General features: G+C 32.5%; 3 protein-coding genes across 4 annotated transcripts; 2 read left to right on the forward strand and 1 right to left on the reverse strand.

Moving 5' to 3' along the window:
• The first annotated feature begins 10,006 nt into the window (after positions 1 to 10,006).
• LOC134713674 (ileal sodium/bile acid cotransporter-like) lies at positions 10,007 to 13,299 on the forward strand. Its single transcript, XM_063574963.1, has 4 exons — positions 10,007 to 10,084; positions 10,692 to 11,099; positions 12,031 to 12,235; positions 12,763 to 13,299. Exons 2-4 carry the CDS (start codon positions 10,720 to 10,722, stop codon positions 13,198 to 13,200), a joined length of 1,023 nt encoding a protein of 340 aa, XP_063431033.1. The 5' UTR covers positions 10,007 to 10,084; positions 10,692 to 10,719; the 3' UTR covers positions 13,201 to 13,299.
• A 988-nt stretch (positions 13,300 to 14,287) lies between these two features.
• LOC134714478 (purine nucleoside phosphorylase LACC1-like) lies at positions 14,288 to 16,421 on the forward strand. 2 transcript variants are annotated; one of them, XM_063575763.1, is made up of 2 exons: positions 14,288 to 14,390; positions 15,160 to 16,421. In XM_063575763.1, the coding sequence occupies exon 2, from the start codon at positions 15,179 to 15,181 to the stop codon at positions 16,334 to 16,336; it is 1,158 nt and encodes a 385-aa protein (XP_063431833.1). In that variant the 5' UTR covers positions 14,288 to 14,390; positions 15,160 to 15,178; the 3' UTR covers positions 16,337 to 16,421. The 2 variants fall into 2 exon arrangements, with proteins under 2 accessions (XP_063431833.1, XP_063431832.1); XM_063575762.1 differs by lacking the exon at positions 14,288 to 14,390 and adding an exon at positions 14,430 to 14,582.
• A 116-nt stretch (positions 16,422 to 16,537) lies between these two features.
• LOC134714375 (uncharacterized) lies at positions 16,538 to 19,415 on the reverse strand. The gene is made up of 3 exons (XM_063575616.1): positions 18,788 to 19,415; positions 17,791 to 17,947; positions 16,538 to 16,871 (listed from the first exon to the last, which is right to left on the reverse strand). The coding sequence occupies exons 1-3, from the start codon at positions 19,413 to 19,415 to the stop codon at positions 16,568 to 16,570; spliced, it is 1,089 nt and encodes a 362-aa protein (XP_063431686.1). The 3' UTR covers positions 16,538 to 16,567.
• Between the last annotated feature and the right edge of the window lie 247 nt (positions 19,416 to 19,662).

Below are 19,662 nucleotides of genomic sequence, written 5' to 3' on the forward strand. Positions count from 1 at the left end.
ATATTTCAACAGTAAATGGGATGAAAAAAGGTGAAAAACAGAAACTGAAAGAGTCGGAATTGTGTTGCATTCTGTTGTTTTAATGAGACACGAGCTCATTGCACGTATTGCAAAGATGATGTTAAAGGGGGAGAAATTATCTAGTAGCATTATTAAAGAGATTTAAGAAAAACAGAACACAACAACCAAAGGAAAAACGACAAAACTGAGACAAACAAAAAGTTATTTAAAAAATATTTATTCATCACGAACCAAATCAAAACAAAACCCTAAATCGAGCTAAAAATAATTATTTCATCATTGGTCACATCCATTTGAATCTAAAAAAAGTTGTCGCAATGGCAATCGTGTCACGTCTCTTTACATTTTTTTTAATTGGTTGTTCCGTCATTGGATTTATAAAAGTATATAACAATAAAAACAAAAGGTAACTCATGTAATACAGGCACTACGCCGGATGAAGGTCGAGGAAAATTGTTCTGTAAATGGAAAATGAGGGTGTTTTAGAAAGAGCAGGACATTTTGTCTTGTTACTGACAATAGTCAACGTGAACGAACTTTAAAAGGCAGACTTCATTAAAGCATTTTAAATAAACCTTGATTCAAATTGTGTCCAATGATTTTAAAGTTTAAGATTTAAAAAAAATGTAAAACGACGATGACTGTCGCCAACTGATATGAAATTAAAGCTCGTATTTCCCTTATGGCCAGGTGAGCTATAAAAACTCACACTTGTCAAACACGAAGCAAAAGTTAATCGCCTGTGAAAGTATGTCATGGTAAAACATGGTTAGAATTAACCTTAGCTGTAGTCTCAAATCGTAGTATCCATGTCAATCTGATAATCTTTGCCCTGAAACATCCACTTTTAATCGTAAATCATAGAGATAATGAGACCTAATCTATTCTTCCCCAGGACAATGATGTACATATAACTAGTTAGATGTTAGTGATCCTATAAACATACTTATTTCTTCATTCATATGAAAGTTTTTGTTCTTGTTCCTTTTAAGCCCCACTAAGGGGCATCATTTTTTTTTCGTTCTCAGGTGGGTCTGTTCGCTCGTCCGTCCGTCTTGCTTAATTTTAAAGTTTTTGGTCAAGTTAATTATTTATGAAGTTAAAGTCCCAAAAACTTGAAACATAGTACAAATGTTCCATATGATATGATCTTCCAAACTGAGCCTTGTTTGACCCAGTTTTCACGGTCCACTGAACACTGAATAAATTATGGTGCGTGCGGGGCAACCGTGTACTGTTGACATATTCTGGTTTAACTGTAAAATCTCGCGTTTAAAACTTGATGTACCAATTTCTATGGGGTTTATTAAAAACGAGAATTGTTGGAGGTCTTTACCAGTATGAACATAACCGTGTATTTAGATTTTAGATGTTTTGTCCCGTTTTAAAACTGGTCCGCATTAAGGTACGAAGGGCCCAAAATTAAACTTTGTTGGATTTCAATAGAAAAAAATAAATCTTTGGGTTCTTTAATATGCTGAATCTAATCATGTGTTCTGATTTTTGATCTTGCACTTTACATTTATCTTTTATCGCTATATATTGCAGATATCGATTTCTACTTTAACAGTTTTGTTATTTAAAGTAACTTTAGATGACAACATGTGTTTCTTTCTAATTTTCATAAAACTTTATATTGACTTTTCTCCACAGGAACTCGGTTTGAAGATAAACAACAATAATCAAAGTTCTATTTAATTTATTTTCACCATATTTTCTATCTCTCTTTGAACTTTATTGACGTATTTAAAGTTAGCATCAATATTTGTTTGTTTTCTAGCAAGGAGATAGTTTACTATCCAGAGCCATATATATACTGAAAACTCAAAAGAATTAATTATTTCAGTCTCTGTGCTTATCTAAAGGAAGGTGTCAAGCTAAAGTAACTTTACACTGTCAAGCAACTGTATACAGCCCGTAACAGAGAAGTGATCGAATTGGTGTTTCTTTACCGTCAAAATTAGCTACGTTATTGACAAACTTAATTGAGTAGTGATCGAACTATTGGTACTTAAACGTTAAAAAGATTGACAATGCTGACAAACTTTCATGTGTGGATAATCAAGTTTAATACCGATAATATTGAAAATAATTCTAATAATATGAAACAAAATATGTCCATGCACCATTTCGATTGGGCGAAAAGTATTAATTTCTGCAAAATCAGAACAGAAAAAAAGGTTTATTGAAGGACGTCTTGATAGTATTATTTCCTTTACAATTTTACCCAAAACTAAAAGAAATATACTGGTAAACAATTAAAAAGATGTTTGATAGGAATGAAGTCCTTTATTTTTTCGGACTACAATGTGTACCGTATGTGTGATGGATTTGAATTCAATCAATAACTTTGAAATGTTTTCTCATATGTATACACAAACAGGAGGACTGGTGTTTGTACTTCTGTTAGAATATGTCTTTGTCCGTTTCACATGCCAAACTTTTTTCTAGTACAGTTTAAACGAGAAAATTTTGTTGAGATTTTTTTTAATATGACAAAATAACGAGCAAAACTATTTCTTGCAATGGCACACACAGAGAATATTTTTTTTAGTAAAAAATTCTCCAAAATATACCATGGCCAGGACCTGACAGTTTTTAGCAGTGTACAAATAAAAATCGTCCGGAAAACTGCGCTTGCTGTCATTTTGATAGATCATGCAACATTTCACCTGTTATTCATAGGTTCTCAATTACTAAAAAAAGTTCTATTATAAGATAGTTTCAAATCAGAGTAAACAGATTAACTTATATACAGTCGAATTTGTCTATAGGTTACACGAAGCTAGTTCTTAAAACGTTTGTATCAGGGAAAACATTTTTCTTTGACTTTTAAAACATGTAGGGGAAGTGGATTTCCTAACCATTCTCTTATAATATTCCGTATTTTTGATTTTTTCAATCTAACTAAAATATTGATCTCTGATTATGTGATTGTTTGTTCGATACCGTAAATTATACGACTTTTTTTTATGATTACGTGAACTTGTGCCATTTATTTTTGCTGGTCTTTAGGAAGACAATTCACAATTGTGAGGTGAACAGAGGCACTTATACATAACCTTATAATTCTGTTTGGAATCAAAAATAAATTACCAAATTTATAAATATACATGTGTGAATATACATGTAGTATATGTCGTGTACATGATTGGATTTTGTAGATATAACTACCGCACAGAAAAAGTATTATTTATTTCATATTCAAGGTTTTGAATTCTACTCTTGTTGAAAACCTGTGGAGTTCTCTACAGTTCCTTAAAACATCAACTATTTTTTTTGTAAATTGGGTGCCGTCTCCCTGAACATGCTTACACTCAAGTCATATCTTTCCGTTTTCATATTTTTTCCCTGTTTGTCTCTGTTGTCTTGATTGTTGGAACGATTAATGGTATCTAACAATATTTACGAAAAATTTCTGAGAATTATGAATATTTCTTCTCTGTCAGATATGGATCATTACCAATGATAAAATTAAATGCCGTACATCACATCTTGAAGAGGTTTAAATTTCAAATATTCGTCAATAACTTAAGATAAAGAGCAATTTTGTCTTTAACATTTCAAATGTTAAAGGGTACATTTGTATTTTTTGCTTCGATTTGAAAAAAATATTTCAGTTTTTTCTGTGACAAAGTACAACCATAACCGTAAGGTTACCTATAGTTGTTAATGTTTGTGTCATTTAGGTCTCTTTGTGGTAGTTGTCTCATTATAAACAGATAGGTATGAAAAAGAAAAGATATGAAATATTCTGTATCAGACGAAAGAAAACTATTACAGTGTTGAATCCCATAAATATTCACAGTGCAAGCAGTGTTGTATAATAAATAATCGGTGATTTCTAAAATTAAATGAACCGGGTTACAGTGATTCAAATAATTCCTTATAACAACTTTCAAAGAAACAATGTATAAACAACAGCATGTACAGTGCAATTCTTTCTTGTATGTAAACGTAAGCTATATTAGGCTTTTCATGGAGACGAAAGTATCGAGATTATAGACTTTATAAAGAAAAAACTTCTACTTACACAATGAAAACTTACACATTGGACATGAAATATTTTGTCGATCAAGAAAATTAAATTATGTCACTTCTGAAATAAGTTTGTCGATAACGTAACTAATTCTGACGGTAAAGAAACGCGAATTCGATCACTTCTCTGTTACGGGCTGTATCCAAAAGGAATATATTTTACTGGGATAATATTTATTTTAATCCCGATGGTCATTCACTCTTATGTGTCATACCTAAACAACAGTTTGAATCAGAAAATATTAAAAAAAAAAAGAAGACATTTATTTATCTAAATATTTCACTCTTCAACGATGCATACCATGACATGATGTAGATACAGATGTATGTCGAGATTTATCGACCATTGGCAGTCTGATATGTCACCTTTCATCTCTGTTAACCTTTGCTAAACACATTCTGGTGCATAGGTTTTTTAAACAGTATAAAAAAAAGTAATGGGTTCATATGGTCAATTACTCTCCGACAACTGTTAATTCAACTACACAAGTAGATATGAGAAGATTTTTTTAATTGTATATATATCTTATCTGGTCGTGTGGTCTAGCGGGACGGCTACAGTGCAGGCGTTTTGGTGACACGATATCTCAGTAGCATGGGTTCCTAACCCGGCGACTGAAGAACAAAAAATTTGCGCAAGCACATTTACAGATCTAACATTTTTGGGTTGATGTTTAGACGAGTTGTATATACATAATGTACACAGCCATGTCTCACCAGCACTGCTGGTGATCCGATGGATAAATCTGTTGTAGAGTTGTCACTGGCTCAGACGTACTTATACATATAATTATTTCCTGTGACTGTATCTTAAATAAATTTGTAGGATCCTTTACTATAGATAATTTAGCTGATCTGTAAAAATAACATCTCCATGCCTTATGTTTAATGTACTGTAGTACGAAGCTAGATAAAAACTGACGTGGAAAGGTAACACCCGGTCACCGGAAGCTTCATTTTTGTGAAGCCAAGGTGTTCGTGTGATCTAGCGGGACGGCTACAGTGCAGGCGATTTGGTGTCACGATATCTCAGTAGCATGGGTTCCAATTCCGGCGAGGGAAGAACAAAAAATTTGCGAAAGCAAATTTACAGATATAACATTGTTGGGTTGACGTTTAGACGAGTTATATATATATAGATTTTTACATTGATACCAGTGGATTATCGGATTTATCCAATCGAGATTGTTAAATTATCAATTTTAAAGTCCGAGCCGCCTCGGCGAGGACTTAAGATTTTATAATTTAACTATCGAGATTGGATAAATCCGATAGTCCACGAGTAACTATGTAAGAATCTGTTTCTCTAATGATTAAAAAGACATTTTCTTTTTTTGTTAACCGAAAATCCCCTTCGAGTGCCTTTCACATTGCACGAAGTTGCCAATTTCATTAACACCTGTTATCAAATTTTGATTCATCCAGTTAGCTAAAAAGGTCATGACCCTTAAAATCATCCAATGATCTTTTGAGATCACCAGCAACCACACGTTGATTAAATTTTTTTTATACAATGGGTTCGGAAAGGGATAAATTTCGATAGAATTAGAGAAACATAATGTACACAGCCATGTATCACCATCACTGCTGGTGATCCGATGGATAAATCTGTTGTAGAGTCGTCACTGGCTCAGACGTACTTATAAATACAATTATTTTCTGTGACTGTATCTTACATTAATTTGTAGAATCCTTTACTATAGATAATTTAGCTGATCTTTAAAAATAACATCTCCATGCCTTATTTATCATGTACTGTAGTACAAAGCTAGATAAAAACTGACGTTGAAAGGTAACACCCGGCCACCGGAAGCTTCATTTTTATGAAGCCCAGGTGGTCCTGTGGTCTAACGGGACGGCTACAGTGCAGGCGATTTGGTGTCACGATATCTCAGTAGCTTGGGTTCGAATCCCAGTCGAGGGAAGAACATAAAACGAAAGCAAATTTACAGATCTAGCTTTGTTGGGTTGATGTTTAGACGAGTTGTATATCTTATCTATATATATTTAGAAATATTGAATATCCACACGTGTGACAAATAAAGGGAACACATGTGTAAAATTCATATTGTATAGACGACGAGACTCAAACTTAAAGTAATTCATTACTGCTGGTGGAGTTTTAATTCCCCGAGTATACGACAGACCCAGTAGTCAGCATTTCTGTGCTGATATAAATTATCATTGATATGGTCATATATATAAATCAACTGTTTACAAAACTTTTGAATTTTTGGAATACTAAGGCTTTTTTAACTCAGGAATAGATTACCTAGCTGTATTTGGCAAAACTGTTAGGAATTTTGGTCCTCAAAACCGTACTTTATTTGGCCTTTTTAACTTTTTTTGGATCCGAACGTCACTGACCAGTCTAGGCGTAAAAACAAAATTTAATCCTGGTATCTATGGTGAGTTTATTGATTGCCATGATCTCATCTGACCTAAAAGGTAATATGAGCTATTGTCATCCAATGGCGTCGGTCACCTAACAAGTTTATTTCAACCCTTGTAGCAATGTGCCTCATTGGCAATCATATCACAAGCTTTTCTTAGAATTTTCATATTTTCTTCGAATTTTATTCAAACATTTCCTTAAAGTTAACGTATATAAAAAGTAATAATTAATATATTTTGTTTACTAACGTTAGTTAAAAACCAGTAAATTAAGCCTTGAAACTGCTGTGCTAACTTGGAGAAAATCCTAAAACATATTGAAATTGCGAAATGTTAAATAAACCAACAAAACTTGAACAAAAAAATATATCTAAATAGAACCCTGGAAGTTTCCGAGGAAGTCTGATTTTTGAATTACTTTTTCGCCCTCTTGATATTTTACACGTTTTTCAAAATTCAAATTTAATTTGACATTTCTGTTCGTATAGTCTATAATATATTCATATGGCGTATGATACATTGTGCTTCAAATAACCTGGAACTAATATGCCAATTTGTTAAATTTTGTAAATTTATTTATGGTATTTTATGTCTTTTTATAGACAATATTTTATTCGCACAAACACATTTACAAAATGGCTATGGCATTGAAAATTAAGACAATAAACTGACAATAGTTAAATTGATTACAATTATATTAGAGTGACAGTGGTAGGCATTATATCATTTGCGTTAAAAATTATATAACAACCACACTTAGCCTATACAAAATACAAATGATTTGTGCGGTACGTACATGCATCGAGAAAATATAGATGACCCTTCAGATGAAGAAATTTTGATATAAACTAGAGGCTCTTAAAAGCCTGTGTCGCTCACCTTGGTCTATGTGAATATTAAACAAAGGAAGCAGACGGATTCATGACAAAATTGTGTTTTGGTGATGGTGATGTGTTTGTAGATCTTACTTTACTGAACATTTTTGCTGCTAACAACTATCTCTGTTTATAATGAACTTCGCTAAGTAGTAAAAGAGGAAAATATTTTGTAAAAATGTACCATAATTTACAAAATTTATGAAATTGTTAAAAATAGACTATAAAGGGCAATAACTCCTTACGGGGTTGACCATTTTGCTCATGTTGATTCATTTGAAGGTTTTACTTTGCTGTACATTATTGCTGTTGACAGTTTATCTCTATCTATAATTATATTGTAGATAAGAACTAAAAAGTTGCAAACTTTTCGAAAATTACCAATTCAGAGGCAGTAACCCAACAACGGGTTGTCAGATTCTTTTGAAAGTTTTTGGCCAGGTGAGCTAAAAAGCTTATATTTAGAAAGTATATGTAGCATCCAACAATTACTGATAAAATTGAGAATGTAAATGGGAAATGTGCCAAAGAGACAACAACCCGACCATAGAGCAGACAACAGCAGAAGGTCACCAATTGGTCTTCAATGTAACGAAACTTCCCGCACCCGGAGGAGTCCCTCAGCTGGCCCCTAAACAAATATATACTAGTTCAGTGATATTGAACGCCATACTTAACTCCAAATTGTACACAAGAAACTAAAAGTTAAAATAATACAAGACTAACAAAGACCAGAGGCTCCTGACTTGGGACATGCGCAAAAATGCGGCGGAGTTGAACATGTTTGTGAGATCTCAACCCTCCCCCTATACCTCTAGCCAATGCAGTAAAAGTAAACGCATCTTGAGAAAGGTTTCTAGAAATGTGGGTATATGTGTTTCTCGTTTCTCTTTTTTTTCATATAGATTAGACCGTTGGTTTCCCGTTTGAATGGTTTTACACTAGTAATTTTGGGGCCCTTTATAGCTTGTTTGGTGTGAGCCAAGGCTCCGTGTTGAAGGCCGTACATTGATCTATAATGGTTTACTTTTTTTAAATTGTTATTTGGATGGAGAGTTGTCTCATTGGCACTCACACCACATCTTCATATATCTATATAATTGTAAATTACTACTTTTTCAACTTTTTTCAGTGTTCAATATAGAATAGAGAATTGAAACTTGAAAGAGACCAAGACCACTAATTGATCTTCAACACATCAAGAAAATCCAAAAAAGACCAGCTTCAGCTGCTCAAGGTCAATAATGTATACGTTTTGTTCTATAAAATATACTAAACTCCATAACATACAAGTGAACCAAAATTTAGATTTTAAACACACTAGACTATACATTAAAAAAGAATTCATTTTGTTTTCAAATATCAACATGATCTGAATTCTAGGGAATGTTAACTTAAACTTTACCCAAACTCAATCTTAAATTATGAATAAGCAAACTTACAAATATTATTTTAAAATAACATAAATATCATTTACCTTCTTTTCTATATAAATAATACAAAACAATTCTATCTGTCTAAAACTCCATAAAACCTCACGAAATATCAAAGTAGAATTATAATGCTGTCACTGAAGCAGGACAAACAACAATATAAAATTAATAAAAATTATCATATTTGTATCATTGTGATATGGATTAAGGCAATACACATTTATTGTCATTTTTGACTTGAAGAAAAAATCGTATATCAAACTGCAATGTTAATTAATCTGGATGTACCTCGTTTTTATATGTTGTCAAGAATGTGCAAGTTTTTTTTAAAAGTGCATATTTAATAATTTTTACATTTAAACATATAATTATAATAGATTTTTTCAATAGAAAACAGTGTACAAATAATACTACATGCATATTATACATACTCCTACAATTTTGACATTAGAACATCTGAAATTAGGAATAATGCTAAAGAGTGAATTTGTGTAGTATGAAATCAGAATCTAGACTAGAGGATCATTAGAACTATCAATCCATTCCGATCTATTTACAAAACCATGAAATCATCATTTTGCAAGAAATGAATATTTTTTTTGTATTACCTTGATTATAATCAAAGTCATTGTCATTAGCATTTAACAAAAAATAACCAAATGCACCGATATTACAAAAATAATGAACATTTGGTGTGGAACACATTCAGACATTGTTATTTAAGAATTGAATGCTTCTTTTTGTAACTTTATTGGGGTGTAAAAGCGTTGACCGAAGTACATTTTGTATGAAGCGCGGAAGCGCTTCATTCTAAAAATGTACTTCGGTCAACGCTTTTACAACCCTATAAAGTTACAAAAGGAAGCATTCAATACTTATAATTACTATTAGTACATTTTTTAGCTAGGATCATGAAAACACGATTTTTATCCAGTTTTATTTAATTCACCTGTGCACTTTATTGTGGGACCTCGTGTCATCATTCATGATAAATTTTATTGTCTCATGCAATTGTTTACGGAATAACATGTGATGTGCTGTTAGCGAATCCGAATAACGTATTATAATAAAACATACATCTAATGTAATTATAAACAATTATAACAATACGTTGTCTATTCAATTTAAGGAATTCAATTTGGAAGCGTCAGTTTATATTTACTATAAACATTATATAACTGTAAAGCACAATCTATCTTGACCTTTGTCTTAAGATATGTGCCTTCACTTTGATAAGATCTTTAAGCTAAAGATATTTACAAGATAAGACAATGTTATCATGTAAATATTTCCAAAAATATCTTGAACTGAGTAAACATAGCGGTAAGGTGTTTCACATATTTTGCTGTAGTAAGATTATTTGTCAGCCTCTTATATATAAAAAAGGAGAACTATTGTGATATTTAAATAAAACACCATTTAAAACAATTTGCTATAGAACAATTAAATAACTGTTATTGATGTTAACATGGTCACATCCTGATTGATCTGTTCCTATACGAACGTATACATAGATGCGCCACTGGCATTGGTCCCATATTTTGATAATTTCACGTCAAATATATCAGTTGGTTTCTATTTTACCTAGGACAAATACCATGGTTCAGATATATTCATTTTTCGATTAGATATCTGTATACATATGCTGCTTTATCTTTGTAAATTAAATTAAGATGTAAACAATTCTATATGACAAACTGAAAAATATAAGACTTTTCATGATATAAATCTACGGTCGTGGTTTTCACAAGACTTCAAAATATGAATTGGGGTATTTTTTAAATCACATCCACTCGTAGGTACCCAAAAATTCCCCTCCATGGATCACGTGGAAATCAAAGGAGACACACTTAAATAAAATGTAAATAACGTGCACTTATTCTGTTGAGTTATATAGGTTTTATGCTAATTATTGCATATTTTATTTCAGATATCAACTAAAACGTGTCTTTTTCACTATGACTGCACATTTTAACTTTACGTCAGGAATGGATATACAAATGAATAATACTCTAAATAATGGAACATCGCATTCGTCATCTTCTGCGCTAAAAACAGCATCAGATATAAGTATTACTGCTTCTCTTGTTGTTATCATGCTTGGAATGGGATGTACAATAGAAATCAAAAGTCTGGTGAAGCACATTCGGAGACCAGTAGGAATATGCATAGGAATGTTGTCTCAGTTTGTAGTTCTTCCAGCTGTTACATTTGGTCTTGCGCATGCGTTACAGCTTCCCCCTCTAGCTGCCATTGGGATGTTGGTTGTTGGCTGCTGTCCTGGTGGTTCGACAACTAACATATTTAGTTACTGGACAGATGGTGACGTTTCTTTGAGGTTAGTGATGTAGATATGTATTATTTTATTTTACTCACATATTTATAAAAAAAAAGAAGAATGTAGTATGATTGCCAATGAGACAACTCTCCACAAGAGACCACAATGACACAGAAATTAACAATTATAGGTCACCGTAAGGCCTTCAACAATGAACAAAGCCCATACCGCATAGTCAGCTATAAAAAGCCCGAAATTTCAATGTAAAACAATTCAAACGAGAAAACTAACGGCCTTATTTAAAAAAAAAATAAACGAAAAACACTCACACCACATCTTCCTATATCTATCTAACACATAAATAAACGACAGCCACTGAATTACGCGCTCCTGACTTGGGACAGGCACATACATATGATTTTGTATATTCAGTTATAAAAACTTTGTCAATCGGTTGAGCAATTTCCATTTAACACACAGGTTTGAAGAAAAAATAGGAAGATCAATATTGATGTAGTAGGACAGTCAATTTTTTCGCCTTTGAAAAGACGCCTCCAACAAAACCATGTATAAATTTAAGAAGATGTTGTATGAGTGCCAATGAGGCCACTCTCCATTCAAGTCACAATTTGTAAAAAGTTAACCATTATAGGTCTAAATACGTTACCCACGAAATAAGTGAATCCACAGTAGTTTAAACTTTATTTACTTGTGTTGAAAAACTGACACAGTTGCACATTTCCAACACTCAATATTTTATTTCTACTTTATAAAATTTACTATTGGAAAATTAAATATGTTATCTCGAATTATTCTCCTCACTAATTTTTTTCGAACGTAAAAATATACGGAAAGTATTTAAAAAGATATGGAACTCATAACTTCTTTTGTGTAATGCATTTTAGTTGTATATTTGTTTTACAGATTTAATTATAATTGCATATATACTTTTGAAGATCACTGCATACATATTACCAATTGACATTTTTAGTATATCTATGACAGCTGTATCAACACTTATGGCTATAGGCATGATGCCACTGAATTTGCTGATCTATAGCCGCAGTTGGACAGACACGGCTTTGGTTATACCATACATCAATATTCTGAAATCGTTCGGCATGACTATAGGTCCTGCTGTCGTTGGTATACTTGTAAGATGGAAGATACCAAAACTGGCAGATATCCTTGTCAAAGTAAGCAAGTATGAAAAACACACATCTAATTATAGAAAAAAACACAACATAAAATTAGAATATAACAAAATCACAAATTGTGTTGTCTGTTTTTTTTTTCGACTTTTAGAGTAAAAGAATTCACTGGAACTAAATCGGAATTACCCAAGGATCAATCATTTTAATATCATTCACACAATACAAGTTTATTTGAATGCCATATTGTCAGTTTGTTTTCAACTTACAATTTTGAATATTGTTGTTCTCCTCCTATATTTAATGCGTTTCCTCGGTTTTAGTTTGTTACCCCGATTTTGTTTTTTTGTCCATGGATTTATGAGTTTTGAACAGCGGTATACTACTGTTGCCTTTATTTAGCATCTTCGCCCTTACTTTATTTGAATGCATTAGGTTTAAGTAAAACATTTATTGTATACAAAAACAGTTAATATGTAATACAATAAGGTGGTTTATGTTTTAAGTGTATTCATTTTGTGTATGACCCTTCAAATTAGTAAAAAAACAAAAACCTATGTTTTTTCTTCCAGTGTGGATCATTTGCCGGAGCGACTAGCGTAGTTCTCGTATTAACACTCATGAGCCTCAGATTCCCATACATGTATTTAGCATCGTGGAAAATATATATCGCAGCCCTTATACTTCCGTTTGCTGGTTTCCTGTTTGGTTATGGTGTTGCCATGCTATGTCGCCAGGACCCAGTCAGATGTAGAACAATTGCGTTAGAGACAGGGATACAAAACTTCCCGCTTTGCATGACATTATTGCTACTGACATTCTCAAAAGAAATATTTGCACAAATTTCTTTGTTTCCATTATTGTATGGTGTCACGTGTATTGTCTGTAGCCTGGCATTTTTGGGCATTTACAAAATTGTGAAAAAGGTAAAGTCTTCACGAGAAAAGAAAAATGAATTTATCAGAGTTTCTACTATCGAAGACGACACATTTATATATGGTAATAAATAGGATCAATGTGAACTGGATTAAATATGTTTAGCTTGGTGTTTTTTAATGCACGCCTACGATCCACCTACGATAGTGACGGGCATTATTGTTTTTGTCTTTGCGTCCGTTCGTCCGTCTGTCCCGATTCAGGTTAAAGTTTTTGGTCAAGGTAGTTGAAGTCTAAAACTTAGTAAACATGTTCCTTATGATGTGATCTTAAAAATTAGAGTTTAAGCCCAATTCCACTGAACATAGAAAATGATAGTTCGAGTGGGGCATCCGTGTTCTTTGGACACATTCATGTTATTTATTATATACCAAATGGTGACGTTACAAAGTACCCATGTGAGAGCATTCGTCAAGTGTGTGTCTCCTATTTTATAGGTTAAAAGCTGTGTAATAATGAATTGCTAGTTTTACATGCAAATCATGAACAATAAAAGTTTAATGAAAGACAAGTGAAAGTCCACAAACAGACACATCATCCGCGACACTCCGAACTAAAAGTCTCTTTAGAGGAAGGACTTTTTATTTCTATGTTCATATGTGTTTTGTTTTTATCCCGTTTCACCTAATTTGTTATCATGATTAACCAAATGAAATATTCTAGCCACACAATCATTATTTTCGGTATTTTATTAGCATTAACTTTTCAAACCGCCCGCAATGAGGTAAATAAACTGCAATCTGTCTTTTTTGTTAAATTTTTATGCTCTAATGGTATTGGGCTTTAAAGTCATAACTAATATAAAAGTGTTAAAAACTACAACACTATTCTTTTATTGAAATGTAAGTATAGTTTCGGACCTCAACTTGTCAGGAGTACCACATTCAGACACCTTCAATTGTCGTTAAGTCGCCAAGCCGTTTTAATGAAATGCCTTTTTAAAAATGTACCAATTGGAGAATGCTAGGTCCTTAGCGTATACAAAAATAAATGAAAACAACTTTATAAATTTCATGCGTACAAAGCGCTTTTCTGCTTTAACACCTTTGGTCATTGGTACGGTCGTTGTCTCTTCGACACAATCCCTGTTTCCATTCGATAGTTTATATTTATCAAAATGATGTTTCAACCCGCTGAAAGCAAGATGAAAATACCTTCCAATGACATATATACAGTACTTTTTTTATGGAACAAAACACGTTTGAAATAAGATGTTTTAATAATCTGTACCTGTGTCAGGGACTCAATTAGAAAGAGGGCGAAGGTCATCACATATTTTTTTACACATTTAAAATGTATTTATCAAAATTTCAAACTTCCGGTTATAATAAATATGTCAAATATTTTATTTATTACGTTTTTAGATATGGGTTATCGAAGAACTTCATAGTGCTGGAATTTTACTTCCGCATTGATAGTTTTGTTTGTTTACATTTGAATTTTGACAGCTGAGCAGGTAGGATGTTTCTTTTAAACTATCGTTTTTCTACTGTTCACTCGTTTACAGTATTTTCTTTTTAAAAGGTTAATAGAAAACTGTTGGAGGTTGAAACGATTGTTGTTGACATCCAGTGGTTAATCGAAATTGTTTAATTAGAATAGTATACAATTGTCTGCAACAACAAAATGTATTATTAGCTGATTATCATTTTTTAAATAAGAGTTATGTATAACTTTTAATCGGCATTTTTAATTTCATGTAGGATTTGACAATTTTTAGATTTTGTGAGTGTAATTGAGACAATTAAAGTTGAATATAACCCCATAATCACTTCACAATTTTTAGAGACTCGGGATGCATAAGAACATGGCATATTGTACACAATATATACCTGTCTAATGTTAAAAGATTTGATATGATTAGTCAATAATATTGTTGCTGTTGGATTGCAGTCTTATTGACTTATAACTCACATATTTAGTCACATTAGCTGCCTATATCTGTCAACACATTGTTCTAGGCAAGTCAGACAATATGTATGTGTTATGTAAGGCAGCATGTTATACATGAATGACTGTTTCTTCTTCTTCAGATAATCGTCTTATCTCATCATGGACAAGAAAACTATTTTGATTGATAGTTTTGATGGATACATAATTGATAATGTTGATGATTTAATTGACAGCACTAATGACGTATTGCTGATTAAAAATTCCAAATACACTGACAACAACACAGAACAAAATTCCAGATTAACTGTTATTAAAGACTCATCCAGATTAGGGGCATTCTACCAAGTTAAAATACGGATGGATTCAAACATGTATTCGGATATTACAATACGTTGTTCTGAAGAAAAAGCAAATGTATGGTTTACGATTTGCAAGGAGATACTGACAACAGCATACAAATGGGAAATAAAAACAGGAGATGAATATGCACCAATCTACGACGAAAGCTATTATACCGAAATTCAGGCGTTCTTATCCTCTTATCAAACAAAAGATGAAGTAGAGATTTTGAAGTCAAATATCATAAGCGACAAATTTATCCATGGCTTCTCAACAAGGAAAGGTGGGCTTTCAACGGCAAAAGGAGTTTTATCTTTGAATATGACAGCGGCTAACATTAAACGTGATTCGGAAATGATCGGTAGAGAAAATATACGCCGACTTGGTACGAAAGCAGGATTCAATCCAACAAGCTTCCTTCGTGCCCGTGCAGTCCATGGTAATACAGTATATGTTGTTGGTCAAGAAGAACCTAAAGATGGGTATGACTGTATTATATCAAATCAGAAAGACATTACAGTTGCTGCACCAGGAGCCGACTGTGTAACTATGATATTTGCTGACCACGCAACTCCAGCGTTTGGAGCATGTCATTCTGGTTGGAAAGGGACACTGGCAAAAGCTTGTGTCGAAACAGTAAAAAAAATGCAAGATGAATATGGTTCAAAATTGGAGAACATACGAGTAGCACTTGGACCTAGTATTGGTCCATGTTGTTTAGAATTTGCAGAAGAGGATGCAGCTTTGTTCAAAGGAATAAACGAAAACAGCATTATACGAAAAGAAGGTAAAGCCAAGCCGTTTATAGACTTGCAACTTGTGAACCGGACACTTCTAGAAACTCATGGTATAGCACCATCTCATATAGATGATAAAAGTGCAACATTATGTACATCGTGCCATCCGGAGTTATTGTTCTCTTATAGAAGAGATGGCATTCCTTTTGGAAATCAAGTTGGATTTATTGGACTTAAGTGAACTAAAAGATGTTCAAAACGAACAATTGAAAGATGTAATAATATAATAGTATACAAAGTTTCATTAAAATACATATTCGGTTTCATACTTAACTATACAAAAACATAACAAATTCAAGAAAATAAACAAACAAAAAAGTACCTAACAACATATACTAGTACATAAATTGTAATAAACAAATCAATAATGCTGACGGAAAAGATGTTTTGATTATATTTTTGCAGTTAACTCTTATCCATTTTTTCCAAACGGTGCAAAAGACGACTTTAATTTGATTTGATTGTTGGAGGCGGATTTACTTGGTAGTATGCTCCGATACTCCTTATAAAGGTCACACACCACAGCTTCCATTGGAGAAAGATCGATTCTAAAGAATCCATCAAAGGGGCTGTCAAGGTCACTGACTGTAAATACCAATAGTGTGATTGATATTACACTGATCAAACATATGGTTAATTCCATTCTGTACGACTGTGCCTTGACCATCAACATCCCCAGAAATGTAAAGCCACCCAAAGTTTCTAATAAAATCCACCTGTAAGAAGAATAGATATTTTGTAAATAAGTATTTACAGGCACATATATTTCAGGTGAATATGTGATAAAAACAAAGATTTTGTCTAATATAATATTGATAGTATAAAGTAGGTACATTTAGTATTTGATAAAAGTAACTATACTAGCTACAAAACGGATTTCATTATACATCACAGAGGTTTCATTCACTTACAAAAACAGACGTATTTGAATCCCTTTCATTTGTATTCTCTAAAATACTATCACTTATTTTTCTGTTTAATTACTTTGCCGTGAAACAACCCAAGTAGAAGCAGTAAAAAAATGTGTTGTTTAATGAAGGAATAGATCGATTTTAGTTCCTTTTAGTTAAATTCAAAATGGCTGAATAAGTAATATATACAGTGTACAACTAAAATTAATAATTCTCCATCCGAACATACCACTTTTATTACCCATGCGCTATTACCCGGATTCCCGATCTTACCTATTCACTTGTAAAACCCTTGCGCTAATACCCCGATTCCCGATCCTAACTAATCACTTGTATTACCAATACAATCATACATAAAGGCGACATGCAGTAGTATCCCGCTTTTCAAAAGACATTAATCGAAAGAAATCGAGAGAAAAAATCCGGGTTACAGAATAAAACCTAGTGTAACACATTGATAAAAAGAAAACAATAAAACAGCAGAAAATAACAAAAACAAGTGCAACAAAACAAAAAACAAACAAACAACAATGCAACATACATAGACACGAACTATTCGATAACAACTGTCATATATCTGACTTGGTACAGGACATTTTATGAAAAAAATACCACAGATTCCCGAGCATAATTATTCACTTGTATTGCCCGTGCGCTAATGCCGTCTTTAAACTATGACAGTATAAGTACTATTATAAATAATCATCAAATGCAAAATACTTACTGCAACGGGTTAATGTGTTCGTGCAGTGGTCCGTTGTCTGGAATCAAAGTGAACAGGCGATGTACATTTTCAAATACCACCCGTAAAAGTGCTTTTGAAATTGCTGTATGTTTCATGCTGGTATAATTGAGAATATCTGCTACTTCCCATACATTTACTGAAATTAAAGATTCATGCTGCTATAATTGAGAATATCTGCTATTTCCCATACATTTACTGAAATTAAAGATTCATGCTGCAATAATTGAGAATATCTGCTATTTCCCATACATTTACTGAAATGAAAGATTCATGCCGGTAAAATTGAGAATATCTGCTATTTCCCATACATTTACTGAAATTAAAGATTCATGTTGCAATAATTGAGAATATCTGCTATTTCCCATACATTTACTGAAATTAAAGATTTATGCTGCTATAACTGAGAATATCTGCTATTTCTCATACATTTACTAAAATTAAAGATTACTTGATAAGTTGTGTATCACCTCAATATTTTACTGATCATCAATGACTTTAATTGTAATATATAACATTCATCTTAACCTTACTCTGTTCAACTGCAGAAAAGTATCTATATGGTGTCATTTTAACTTTTTATTTTTTATTTGTCTAACTTCTTTCTTTGCCCACTCGTTCCCTTATATATATAACAAACATATTATTCCCACATGGAAAACGAATTCAACCATTGTTTCGTGAGAGCAATCAAGGGATAAAGTTTATTATACTGTATTTTATTGAGATAATAAATTTCCAAATACCGTGTATTTAAATTATACTGCAAGCATAAATAACACAAGGATACAATAAATTACCAAACTTGTTTGACACTACAACAGACAGTGCCAGTCCTTTATAGAATTGAATGAAACAATGTTTGACAAAAATTGTTACTTATACGTCTTATTTTATGGCAATCATACAAAATTAGACCCACACGAGTATTCAATTTTGGTAAAAATATGACATCATGCAAATTTTAAGCCTGTCTTACCATTTTCGTCGACGCCGTCGAAATTGTTCTGAGCTTGCAATATCCTATTCATAATGTTAGTCTTCAATATACGACAAAGCTTTTGGCGGACTTTCGATGATATAGCTTCAATTTGATTGACCATACAGATAATTTCCCTTGACAGAACAACTTCCTCAGACAATCTATCTCGTAATGCAAAATGCTTCTGTTGAACTTCTTCAATTGCATATCCGACAGTTATGGCATAAACCATACCAGCAGGAACCAAAAAACACGCAAGGGCATCGTTTATATTTGGAGTGGTTGAATCACTTGGCCAGAAGTAGTTTGCCATCGGAGAATATACAAACAATGTCATAGGACAAAATATTAAGCCTAATAATGGCGGGACTGATATAAATACAAGTTTTCTGACGCTGTTTTGGAAATGAGACATAAGCCCTAAAGCGTGAACTTCATACTCCGTGAAAAAAGGATCTTTTGGTATATTGTTCCTTTCTGATTCAAAGTCCTCGAGAAATAAGAATGAGTTGTCCACCTCCTGAAGTTTGTCGTTGCAGTGTATGCGTTTGTCTCGTCTGCAACATCTGATCTTTTTAGAAAGAACGTATAACGTCAGCAAAACTGAAAACAAAACAATAAACATAGACAATAGAACTATGAATATCATAAATAGTTTAATATAATAATAATAATCAAAGGAACCAGGCTTATAATTTGATACGCCAGACGCGCGTAAGACACATCAATAACACATTAACAGTATTTTGTACAAAGGGAACAGAGGTTTATAGAACTAGTATCTATTCAATGTTTTTTATGGTTTTTTTTTAGACTCGATAAAAAATATAGCATAGTCCAATAATTAGACAACATGTACTTTTAAAATATGA

Source organism: Mytilus trossulus, chromosome 4, assembly GCF_036588685.1.
Source record: "Mytilus trossulus isolate FHL-02 chromosome 4, PNRI_Mtr1.1.1.hap1, whole genome shotgun sequence".
In the NCBI taxonomy this organism is placed as follows: Eukaryota; Metazoa; Mollusca; class Bivalvia; order Mytilida; family Mytilidae; genus Mytilus; species Mytilus trossulus.